Source organism: Nicotiana tabacum, chromosome 14 (genome assembly GCF_000715075.1).
Source record: "Nicotiana tabacum cultivar K326 chromosome 14, ASM71507v2, whole genome shotgun sequence".
Classification (NCBI taxonomy): domain Eukaryota; kingdom Viridiplantae; phylum Streptophyta; class Magnoliopsida; order Solanales; family Solanaceae; genus Nicotiana; species Nicotiana tabacum.
This window is the reverse complement of record NC_134093.1, coordinates 23,086,603-23,099,819: the sequence shown is the minus strand read 5'-3', so window position 1 is coordinate 23,099,819 and position 13,217 is coordinate 23,086,603. Positions and strand designations below refer to the sequence as shown.

General features: G+C 42.3%; 1 protein-coding gene across 1 annotated transcript; it reads right to left on the bottom strand.

Annotated features, from left to right (window-relative positions):
• Positions 1–10,852: 10,852 nt before the first annotated feature.
• LOC107762286 (uncharacterized) lies at positions 10,853–11,983 on the bottom strand. Its single transcript, XM_016580629.1, has 2 exons — positions 11,260–11,983; positions 10,853–11,106 (listed from the first exon to the last, which is right to left on the bottom strand). The coding sequence occupies exons 1-2, from the start codon at positions 11,981–11,983 to the stop codon at positions 10,853–10,855; spliced, it is 978 nt and encodes a 325-aa protein (XP_016436115.1).
• Between the last annotated feature and the right edge of the window lie 1,234 nt (positions 11,984–13,217).

Genomic DNA, 13,217 nt, shown 5'->3' with positions numbered 1-13,217 from the left:
AAATCAATTCCAAACCCATTATTACAAGAAGAGAAGTTGGCGCATTGGTAATTAAAAATATTTATGAGTAATTTGTATAGTCTAGTAACTTTAGCATTCACATCAATAGCAATTTCTGAAAATAGTAAAGCAAGAAGAATAACAAATTATTTAAATAAAAGGAATTTGGGAGATTTTGGAATACTTAACATATCAATGAGTAATTTTTAAATGTTTGTTGATGATAGGAGTAAATTTGGTCAGACAGTATAATGACAGTGGTAAATTTAGTCTTATAGTATAACGGATGTTAAATGTAGATAATGTTCGAAAATAGAGAGTATATTTGGCCCTTTTCCCAAAAATTTATTGTTCCGTGGTTTGTCTTGGAACTTAACTACCTCCGTGGTTTTGCCATTTTCTTTAATGTTATATATGTACTAGTATATTATTAAAATAACTAATCATAGCAAATTAAGTTTTTATTTGTTTCAACAAATTTACAATTGTTATTTTGCTTCTTAATGCAATGTACCAAAAAATAATTTATCAAGATAAAGGAAACAAATCATGTGATTAGTGAGAAATAATTGAATGGCACAAAATATCATAACCATACAATTTGTGATACAAAAAATTTGAATAATATGATTCAAAACAAATAATCATACATAATAACTAAATACAAAATATATTGAATAACGCCTTAAATTACCTATTATTCACTTCATTTTTAGGTTTCTTAACATCTTAGCAATGTTAAACCTTAAAATATTTTAAATATTTTATAAAATATTTAATTTAAATAACTATTGTACATATGAATTTGCATAACCTTAAAATATGAATGGGACATATCATTAGATTTATACAATTTTAATAGAAAGTGTTCCAATTAATTATGTTCAAAAAACAAAAGTGAATAATAATCTAGCGTCTTGCTTGTGATCAATTTTTTGCTGATTCTTTTTACCTTATTATTTATCATCCCGATTCTTAGTCAAGATCACTGTCGTAAATTCTATTTTATAACTCGAATTTTGCTTGTCTTCAGAGATGTCCCGGAGAAATACAAAAATTTGCCTATTCACCCGACAATCAAAGACCAAATAGATTAGTTAGTATTATAGTTCTACTTTTATTTTCACTAAAAAACTCAAAAAAAAAAGATAACAAATAGAGTCATAATAACTTATCAATGCATATATATATATATATACCACTAACACTCTGTTAATTAACTCGAGATCAATCATTTCACTTGTAATGAATTGAACTCATTAACTGGTATGGAGGAATTAACCCTATTAACTTTCTTAACATTTGTAACATGCTAATTTCGCAAAATAAAATAAACGGGTGGGAAATAAGATAGCAGCGAGAAAACATGTATTTGTATATTTTGACAAAACTGAACTTAGCCAAAATTGAATAAAATAATCAAGCATGTTATCACATTTTTTTGTACCTAACAATCAAAAGTAAATTATTAACGTATTTGAAATAAACTGAAGTGGAAGAATAAATAAAAATGTCACATCTGTCATTTGGCTGCAGAAATAAGGGTATTTTCGGATCATAGCCCACAAGGCCATAACGATCGTCCTCTTTCCCGCCGAAACGGGTGACAGAGGAACTCCTCTCCGTTACTATGGAAAATAGTGGGGCCTACCTTCAAAGATCTAACGGTTGACGATTGCTCTGAATCAGGTGGTCGACCAACCTGATTAGTTACCCTTTTGTACCGATTTGCTTAAGCATAACATCTCACGACATGAACCTGTTGTGTGACTCAAAATTTAGATTTGAGTTCAACCAATTAAATTTAAATAAAATAAAATTATTTTTAGTTAATATTAATATTCAAAAGATGTATTAACTGATTTTATATTAGAATAATATGCGTATGTGACCGAATGATAATAAATGTGAACAATGCTAACAATATTTAATGACTCTGAAAGAGTAGGATAGACTAACAATAAATAGTAATGAATGACATTTAAGTAAATAAGAACATGTGAGTCACCCAAAAAGGGGTGAAATCTGTGGATATTCTTTCTGATAATGATGAATGAATGATGAACTTTCAAACATTCAGGTTGTTCTTGGATCAAGGGGAAACGTTAGGCAAGAATCTTAGTAAAAATGTATTTTTTGTATGTTTACAATAAGGCCAGAATCTCTCTATGTCTTTTCTTACAAAGGAATATCTTGTGTCCCCTATCATTGTGTCTCTTTCTATTTATAGGGAACACATACCTAAAAACCCTAATAGTACTGGTAAAGAGAATATCCACTAGAATATTCTCTTTTGTGTCTTATCCTAAAACTAGCCATTATAACTCTGTCTAAGGTGCTCGACCTCGACCTTGATCTATGATGGCTTCTCGACTTGGTCTTCACTGACTCATCGACCACACCCTTAATCTCTTAAGAGACTACCTCGATCTCGGGTAGGTCTTTATTGAAGTCGTACTGATAACAAGTGGTAGCCAATGAAGACTCTCTTAATGCTGACGTGGCTCACTTATATCAAAGATGATTTTTGGCCTATACAGTTAGTCTCTCCGCTTATTGAGGTTGTCCTCACGGGCGAGTTTGATGAGCAGATAATGTCGATTGTGCTTGAGCTTATCGAGAAGACTATATGGGTCGTGGTCGTTGTGGCGGTCAGGCAACGTGGCTCTCTATGGGCCGCGTATTTCAAATTCCTTAAATTTTTCGGGTAATTTGTTGGATCCATCTGGTCCAAGAGAATGAGTGATGTCATGACATCATGTGACATGATGATGCTGTTCCCCGACGCATTGCGTCGATTCTCGTTTGACCCTTGATAGGTTCTGCCGTTTCGATCTCTGTGCTAATCATGACCAGCCGTTTCGATTCTGTTACCCCTAAAACTTTATAAATAGGAGGAGGTTCGTTGATTTTGAAGTTTTTTCACACTCCTTCTATTTCTTAAGCAAAACCCCTTATTCTCCTTCGTAGAACTTTATCGCTTCTTTGTTGCTTTCTCTGTTTCTTTGTCTCCATCTATAACAATGTCGAACCTCCCATCGGATATCCACATGGAAGATCATTCTATCCCTGTGGATGTTGTTTTTCCTGATCATGGGGAAGACATCAGAGTTGTTGTTAAGGAGGAAACCCTCCCTACTGTAGAGAAGATTGTACCTCGGTATCCCGATGCTAAACCTAATTTTCACAAGGCGCTGGACGTGGTGACTGAGAGGTTCCGATCTACAATGACGGTTGAGCATTTAGCCGAATTTAAGGCTAGGCTCGACCTTCCTGGTCACGTGGAGTTGATCCCCGCGAGTGATGGCTAAGTGTGGGTCCATCGTCCCAGATTCTGTTCCCTTTATGCATATCCGTTCATAATCGGCTATTCATTCCCCTTGTCTTCATTGACAGAAGAATTGTGCCGCTATTATAACGTGTGCCCGGCGCAACTTGCCCCTTACGTCTTCAAGGTGTTCAAAATATTAGCAAAGTTCGTCAAATTAACCGACGTATTATGGTACGCCATCTAATTCACCTATTTGCCCCATATTTCTATCTAGAGGCATTGCTGAATCTTCACCACCGTGGGTGGAAATGCTTGGTGATGAGGATGGACGACAAGGCTAGACGTCACTTTTGGCTTGATTATTTCTTTGTCAGGACCGAGTTCGTAGTGTCCGCCGCCGCCGACTTCCTTGAGGCTTGGAACCCCACTCATAAGTGCTCGTGTTTTTTATGTTTTCTTTTTTACATTTTTCTTGTTGCGGGTTGGTTAATCATCTCTTCCTTTTCTACAACTACTATTTGACCTCTCCAGTTAGTGACCCATATTGCCTATTGGGTCAGACAAATCCTTCCTCATACGGCGGGGATACATGACTGGTCGAGTTTCTCTCAGAAATTCAGGTTGTCTTTTCCCTCGGTAGGTAGTCTCTTCCCTATTGTCGGCGACGTGGTTCTTCCGTCTATGTCTTCCCCTCATGCTGATTTCTCTAGGTCCGATCAGAGGGGCTGTGATGAGGTCGAGGGCCCCCGTACCCTCGTTCCAAAAGAGAAGGGCCACTACGCCTTCAACCTTTGCCCCCGTGCCTTCAACCTTTGCCCCCGTCTCAGCCATTGCCACTCTTGCCTTCGTCTCAATTCCAGTTGTTGCTGCTTCTGTCTTCATCCTTGTTCTGGTCGTTGCGACTTCTGCTTCTCCCCTATTTTCACTTATTGACGAGGATGATGAAGACTTGCCCAGCGACAGGGATCTTCAAACTCGAAAAAGGAGGTTCGTGGATGTGGGTGACAGAGTTCCTTCGGCCGTTGACGTTGTGGAAGGGAGGGGTTTCACGTTACATGAGACAACAATGATTTTTATAAATGATGATGTTGAAGTGAGTCTTGAGGACCCGAGGCTGGTTGAAGTTGACGTAGGCGTGTCCCTACATTCCGAGGGGAGAGATACCGAGGATGTGGCTGCTGGCGGCGGCCATGCGCCTTTGCCACAAGAGGAGGCTTCAATCTCCCGAACACCCGTGGACACTTCTTCGCCTACTGATAATAGAGGGAAGAATATTGCCGAAGATGGCGACGAGTCAGAATCTGAGGTCGACTTGGACCACTTGAGAATGATCGACGAGGGGCTCACCAAGCTTGAGGTAAGGTTGAAGGGGGGTTCGAGAACTATCACGATCCCGATGGATCGTGACTTGTTGGTGAACACCGAAGAGGTAGTCCCTGCCATCGTCCCTCTGTGTTCCGATGTTGAGGGTAAGACCCTCAAGGAGAAAGATGAGAGTGCCATGTCGAAGAGCATTACTGTCCTCTCTCTCATGGTAAGTACTGTTATACGCCAGTTTTCTAACTATTTAGAACATTCTAAGTTCAAACTTTTTCCCTTTCATTTGCAGACGGTGATTCTGGAAATTGAAAGTGCCCGGAGGCAGAAAAGGTGCAAAGAGATCTTTGTAAAGTTGAAAGGGAAATACATTGAGTACCGCGGTAAATGTCGAGATCTCTGAAGTCGGCTTCGCGAGGGAAGCAATGTTCGGGCCCTGAGGGAAGACTTGAAGAAGAGGTATGAAAAGCTGGTGTAGGCCATAGGGAAGTGCAACGTCCTTGAGCGGACATTGATAAGTAAAGAGGAGGAGCTTGAGGTTAGTAGGGGCATAGGCCATAGGGAAGTGCAACGTCCTTGAGCAGACATTGATAAGTAAAGAGGAGGAGCTTGAGGTTAGTAGGGACGTAGAGTCCCAATGCAGTGATCTTCAAGTCCAAGTGGTCCTGTTGTGAGGACAACTTGAAAAGTGCCGGTTTCAGGCAAAGGCCCTTAGCGGTGAGATTGCCGAGAAATAGGAGGAGCTTGAGCAGGCGGAGTCTTCCCGGTTAGACGCTCGGAGGAAGGCGTAAATCCTCGAGTTGGTGAATAAGACTCTTCGGGCTGAACAGGAAAATGATCAATCAACGGCAAAAACTAAGAAGGACTAGCTCGAGGAGAGGATCGGGGAACTGTAAATGGAGAGCTCCGACCTTCATGACCAAGTTACCATCATGGAGGATGAGAGGGCTCAACTACTTGCGCTGTCGTCTCCTTCCAATGCTTCTAATTTCCCCAGTGTCCCTCGGGAGTTGTACGAAGAGTGAATCCACGTCGAGGCCCAATTAGATGTGTTTTGGGACATGCACGCAGCGGGCTCTATTTTTGAGGTGGCCTTTAAGGATGCCCGGGTTAAGGCTAGCAAAGCTCGGGTCGCTTGTGGATATGATCCTTCCATACCTCGACCTGACGTGGAGGATAGGAAAGACGTCATAGAACGGTTTGAGGACTTGGGACGATACTGTATATCCTTAGGTGAGAGTGGTGAGGATGATGGGAACTGAGATGATGAGGGCATCGGTGGTCTTGGAAATGATGTTATTGGAAACAGAGCCGATGAGGGCGCAGAGGGTCGTGATGTGATAGCCAATAGTTTTTCTTTTAGACTTTTTGTGTATTTTTTCCGGCATCTTCAAGAGCCTTTATAAAGAACTCTTTATTTACATATGGAATTTTAAACCTGATTTTTGCACATTCTTCCATTCCAGTGATTTATTTCTGCACTTTGTTTGCTCTTTTTATTGTCGTCGTCTTCTAGATGGTTGTAGCCTTGGGGACGAATATTTATGGGCTATATCTGCCCTTTGTTTACATAGGTCGAGTATGTCTCTTCATTTAGATTTGGATGATAGGTGTTGTTTGAACTTGGTTGATATTGAACATTTTTTCAAGTTATGGCCAAGGGCCGGTAGGTGTTTGTTCAAACTGGGTCAAACTTAACCTTTCCTTAAAGTGTGGGCCGAGGGCCGATAGGCGTTGTTCGAACTTAACCTTTTGTTCAGGCATGACCGAGGACCGAAAGGTATTTGTTCGAACTGGGTCAAACTTAACGTTTTGCTAAGGTGCAGCCGAGGGCCCATAGGTGTTTGTTCGAGCTGGGTTGAACTTAACCTTTTGTTAAGGTGTGGCCGAGGGCTGATAGGTATTATTCGAGTTGGGTTGAACTTAACCTTTTATTAAGGTGCGGCCGAGGGTCGATAGGGGTTATTCGAGTTGGGTCAAACTTAACCTTTTGTTAAGGTGCGGCCGAGGGCCGATAGGTGTTGTTCGAGTTGGGTCAAACTTAACCTTTTGTTAAGGCGGTTTAGATAAATTTAAGTTTCTATTACTTTGAAGGTGTTTCTCTGATTACAAAATTAGAGAAAGTTACAAACTTTGGGCATTGAATGGCATCCCAGTCCTAGTCCCGGTCTATATAGTCCCTTCATTTTTTGACTTGGAGAGTGTTGAGGAGTCGGGCAATGAAAGAAAAACCAGTCCCTTCTTCGCATATTTTGACTCGAAGTGTCCCCCTCATTGCCTCATTAAAAACCTCCTTGAGAAAACCCTAATGGGACAAAACTCAAGTGGGGGAAAAAGAGTACGACTTGAGGGGCGCTTCTTCCTTTTAGAAATTGAAGTATTTGAGGTGGCTGATGTTCCAATTGTTCGGTAATTATTTTCCTTCCATTGTCTCTAGTTGGAATGATCCCTTATTTGCTTTGGCTATAATTTTGTACGGACCGTCCTAGTTCGTTTCCAGTTTGCCTTCTTTTGGGTCTCTGCTTGCTTGGGTTTTGGCTTTGAGTACATAGTCTCTGACTTTAAGCGGCCAAACCTTTTCCTTCTTGTTGTAGTAACGTTCCGCCTGCTACTTTTTGGCGACCATTCTTATCTACGCCATATCTCTTCGTTCGTCCAAAACATCGAGCTCTTGCATTTTACTCTCATCATTTCTAGTGTCGCTTTCATGGGTGTACCTTAAGCTGGGCTCTCCAACCTCGTCTGGTATAATTGCTTCGGTCCCATAAACCAAAGAATAGGGCGTCTCTCATGTGCTTGTCTTGGACGTGGTTCTATACGCCCACAATACTTTAGGGAGTATTTGCGGCCACAGTCCCTTACGTCTTCGAGTTTTTCCTTCATGATGTTTAATATCGACTTGTTGGAGGATTTTGCTTGCCCGTTACCCGCTGGGTGATAAGGGGTTGAAAGTATCCTCTTAATATGCCATTTTTTGATAAATTCAGCAGTTTTCTTTCCCGTGAATCGGGGTCCGTTATCGCAGCTGATTTCTTTGGGTAGACCGAATCGGTAGATGATGTTTTTTCATATGAAGGCGATTGCCTCTTGCTCGCATATTTGGGCGAACGCTCCTGCTTCTACCCATTTAGAGAAATAGTCAGTTAAAACTAAAGGAAATTATACATTAACTCGCCCTGCTAGGAGGTGGCCCACGATGTCCATTCCCCACTTGATGAACGGCCATGAAGAGGTGACTGAGTGAAGATGTTCGCCTGCTTGGTGAATTATTGGGGCGTACTTCTGACATTGTTCGCATTTCTTTATAAATTTCGAGGCATTGTTTTTCATGGTAGGCCAGTAGTATCCTGCCCGTATGAGACACCTAACGATCGCTCGATCGCCGGAATAAGCGCTGTAATGGCCTTCATGAACTTCTTCGAGGACGTACTGGGTTTGGTTTGGACCCCAACATTTTGCCTGGGGGTCTCCGTATGTTTTCTTGTATAAGTCGTTATGAAGGAGTTATATTTGGCTGCATGCATTCTTAGTTTTTTTGGCTTCTTTATTGCCGTTTGGGAGTATGTCGTCCTGCAAGTAGGTGATAATACAATTGTGCCAATCCCAAGTTAAACTTACAGACCTTACCTCGATTTGGTCCAACAACGAGTTGATGAGGTGGACTACACTTTTATTCCCGGTCATGATGCTTTAGGTGACTGCGGCCAATTTGGTGACACTGTCCGCTTCAACATTCTGTGCTCGGGGGATCTGATCGAGCTGGCATTCGTCGAACTTGGGTAGCAACTTACAAATCTCGGACTGATATTTTTGTAACCTTTGTTATTTTATTTGGAAATTCCCTATGACTTGGTTGACTACGAGCTGTGAATTACAACGGAGCTTCAACCGCTTCCCTTCATATTTGAGTGCTAGTCTCAATTCTGCAATTAGGCCTCATACTCGGCCTCGTTATTTGTCATATCTGGGAATTTTTATGGACTGACAAATTACTTTGTCGGTAGGGACCTCGAGTACGAGTCCCAGTCCGGATCCAGAAGCATTGGATACACAATCTGTGTATAGGACATAGATGTCTTGTGTTTGGAAAGAAGCTTGGATGACTTCCGTCTTGACCTCGGGCATTATCTTTGCACTGAAGTGTGCGACGAAGTCAGCGAGTACTTGCGACTTTATTGTTGTTCGCGGATGATATGTGATATTATGCTCGCTTAGCTCGATGGCCCACTTGGCCAGCCTCCCCGATAATTTGGGTCTATGTGAAATGCTTCTTAGAGTAAAGGTGGTAACGACCGAGATAGGGTGGCACTAGAAATAGTGTCTGAGCTTTCGTGAAGTTACGACCAGTGCCAGGGCCAGTTTTTTCGAGGTGTGGGTACCTCGTCTCAGAGTCGACAAGTGTTTTGCTAATGTAATAAATGGAAGATTGTGTACCTTTACTGTCTCAGATCATGACTGCACTTACTGCCACTTTGAAGACAATGAGGTATTCCCTGGGTTCGGGCTTCGAGAGCAGAGGTGGTGTCGACAGATACGCCTTTAGTTCTCACAGAGCTTTTACGCAGTCGGGCGTCCATTCGAGGACGTTATCTTTTTTGAGCATGCCAAAAAACCTGTAACACCTATCAGATGACCGCGAGATAAATCTCGATAGGGCGACGATTCGACCAGTCAACCTTTGGACTTGCTTCTTAGTAGTCAGTTGCTCTGGTATCCATTTGATAACTTTAATTTGGTCCGGGTTGACTTTGATCCCTCGTTGTGACACTAAGAAACCTAAAAACTTCTTCGAGGCTATGCTAAATATGCATTTCTCTGGGTTTAGTTTCATTCCGATAGTATGTCGAAAGCTTTCTTCAAATTATCGGTATGGTCCTCCGTCTTTACGAATTTGACCAACATGTTATCTATGTATACTTCCATGGTCTTGCCAAATTGATCTTTGAATATTTTTGTGACCAATCTTTGATATGTGTCTCCTGCATTCTTCTACCAGAATGGCATGATCCTATAACAATATGCTCATCGGTGGGTGATGAACGTAATTTTGTCCTGGTCCTCTTCTTCCATAAGTATCTGGTTATAACCCGAGTACGCGTCCAGGAAACTCAGCAGCTCGTGCCCGGCTGTTGCATCGATGGATTGGACAATGTGTGGCAACGGGAATGAATTCTTCGGGCATGCTTTGTTCAAGTCTGTGAAGTCTACACACATCCTCCATTTCCTGATTTTATTTTTGACCATCACTACGTTAGCGATCCACTTTGGGTATTTCGAATCCCTGATGGAGCCATTGTCTAATAGGTCCTAGAAAATAGTATGAGCACAACATGTACTACTAGCATACTAAAATACGACACTGACCGACTATACTTACACACAGAACATAGTAGAAAAATGCTCAACTACCTACTAACCTTCAACCCTAATGCTCTCCCTCCATACCTTCCTATCAAGGGCCATGTCCTCGATGAGCTGGAGTCACGACATGTTTTGCATGATCACCTCGCCACGATACTTCTTAGGTCGCCATCTACCTCTTCTCATACTCGTCAGAGCCAACCGCTCGCACCTCCTAACCGGGGCATCTAGGCTTCTCTTATGCACGTGCCCAGACCATCTAAGCCTCACTTCCCGCATTTTATCTTCCATGGGAGCCATGCCCACCCTTACCCGAATATCTTCATTCTTAATCTTATCTAACCTCGTGTGCCCGCACATCCATTTCAACACCCTCATTTCTGTTACTTTCATCTTCTGGATATGGGCAATCTTGACTGGCCAACATTCTGACCCATACAACATGGCCAGTCTAACCATCGCTCTATAGAACCTGCCTTTAAGTTCCAGGGGCACCTTCTTGTCACACAAAATGCCATATGCTAACCTCCATTTCATCTAACCTGCCCCTATACAGTGCATGACATCCTCGTCGATCTCCATGTTCCCCTGAATAATCTACCCAAGGTACTTAAAACTTCCTTTCTTGGGGATGACTTGTGAATCAAGCCTCATGTCGATGTCCACTCCCCTCGTGACATCGCTGAACTTGCACTCCAAGTACTCAGTCTTAGTCCTGCTCAACTTGAAATCTACAGACTCAAGGGTCTGTCTCCAAACCTCCAGCCTCTCGTCAACACCTCCTCGCATCTCATCAATCAGAACTATATCATCAGCAAATAACATACACCATGGCACCTCTCCTTAAATATAGTGCGTCGATGCGTCCATCGTTAGTGCAAATAAGAAAGGGCTAAACGCATATCATTGGTGTAGCCCCATAACCACCAAAAAATGCTCCGAGTCTCCTTCTACTATCTTAACCCGAGTCTTGGCTCCATCATACATGTCCTTAATCACACTAATATATGCTACCAGAATACCTTTTACCTCCAAGCATCTCCAAAGAACATCTCTTGGGACCTTGTCGTACGCTTTCTCTAGGTCAATAATCACCATGTGCAAATCCTTCCTCATATCCCTATATTGTTCCACCAACCTTCGGATAAGATGGATAGCTTTCATAGTTGAACGATCCAGCATGAATTCAAATTAGTTCTCAGATATAGACACCGACCTCCTCACCCTCGCTTCCACCACCCTCTCCCACACTTTCATAGTATGACTAAGCAGCTTGATACCCCTATAGTTGTTACAATTATGGATATCACCTTTGTTCTTGTACAAAGTAATCATCATACTCCATCTCCATTCCTCTGCCATCTTCTTCATCTTAAAAATAACATTGAATAGCCCGATCAGCCTCTCGAGGCCCTCTCTACCTCCAAACCTCCAAAATTCAACCGGAATCTCGTCCGGCCTAGTCGCACTGCCCCTGTTCATCTTATGCATAGGGCCCATGACCTCCTCAACCTTAATGCACCTACAGTACCTAAAATCACGGCGACTTTTGGAGTGATCCAAATCACCCAACACAATGTATCTGTCCCCATCTTCATTCAGAAGTTTATGAAAGTAAGTCTTCCATCTCCTCTTAATCATAGCCTCATCCATCAAAACTCTGCCTTCTTCATCTTTGATGCACCTCACTTGATCCGGATTACGAGCCTTTCTCTCTCTCGCCTTGGCCAACCGAAATAACTTCTTATCCCCTCCTTTCTCCCCCAACTCTTCATACAAATGACTAAAAACTGCATTTTTGGCATCAGTGACCGCTAGCTTCGCCTCTTTCCTAGCCTTCTTATACCCTGCTTTGTTCGCTCTTCTCTCCTCCTCGTCTATACTCTCTACTAACTTCAAGTACGTCGCTTTCTTCGCTTTCACTTTTCCTTGAACCTCTTCATTCCACCACCAATCTCCTCTGTGCCCGCCAGAGTAACCCTTTGAGACCCCTAACACCTCCCTCGCAACCTCCCTAATACAGTTCGCCGTCATCTACCACATATCACTTGTATCCCCATTACTCCTCCAGGCCCCCATAACCCTCAACTTCCTCTCCAACTCTTGTGCTTTATCCTTAGACAAGGCTCCCCACATGATCCTCGGGCGACCCCATACAACCCACTTCTTCCTCTTCATCATGATGCCGACGTCCATCACCAATAGCCTATGCTGCGATGCGGGGGACTCACATGGGATAACCTTGCAATCCTTGCACATGCCTTTATCACCCCTCTTGAGGAGTAGATAATCAATATGAGTCTTAGCCACCGTTGATTTGGAAAGTAACCAAATGTTCATCCCTCTTGGGAAAGCAAGAGTTCTCTATTACCAACTTAAAATCCTTAGCGAAGTCCAACAAAGTCGTACCTCCTCCGTTCCTATTCCCAAATCCGAAACCGTCATGAACCTCTATGTAACCCCCAATGGACCTCCCAATATGCCTATTAAAATCCCCTCCTATAAACAACTTCTCAGTGGGCGGAATACCACGCACAACCTCATCTAAATCCTCCAAGAAGTGCCTCTTAACCTCCTCATCTAAGCCTATTTGGGATGCGTAAGCGTAACGACTCGATCGATCATTTTGAGAACTAAAGTCCCGTTCGGTAGCATAAAGTCTCGAGCAGTTTCTTAATGTGTATTATGATTTACGTGTGTGGTCGAGATTGGTTTTCAGATGATTCAGGTTTAAATTGAAAGAACAATTCCTATTGTGAAGTTAAATGAAAGAGTCAACATGAGTTTAACCTTTGAACAAACGACTCCCGAATGGAAATTTTATGGTTCCAATAGTTTCGTATGGTGATTTTTTACTTAGGCGTGTGCCCGGATTTGGATTTGGAGGTGTGTAGGGTAATTTGAAGCATTTCAGCGAAATTGGAAAGTTGAAGTTTTTGGAAGGTTGAGAGGTTTGACCGAGAGTTGATTTTAGTGATATCGGATTAGGAATGCGATTCCGAGAGTTGGATTAACTTTGTTATGTCATTTGAAACTTGCATGAAAAAATTTGACGTTGTTCCGGGTTGATTTGATGTGTTTCGGCATGGGTTTTAGAAGTTGGAATATTCGAAATTTTATAAGTTCGATTCATAGTGCGATTTGTAGTTCCGACATTTTTTGAGGTGATTTGAGACCTCGAGCGGGTCCGTATTAGTTTATGAAACTTGTTGGTATGCTTGGATGGGGTCCCGGGGGCCCCAGGTGTGTTTCAGACGAGTTTCAGATG

Excerpts from the sequence above, each read along its gene's own strand:
- LOC107762286 (XM_016580629.1), bottom strand. The coding sequence starts at position 11,983 with ATGACGGCGAACTGTATTAGGGAGGTTGCGAGGGAGGTGTTAGGGGTC. Across the intron at positions 11,107-11,259 it reads TACTTTGTACAAGAACAAAG|CTATCCATCTTATCCGAAGG; the intron begins GTGATATCCATA and ends CAACTATGAAAG.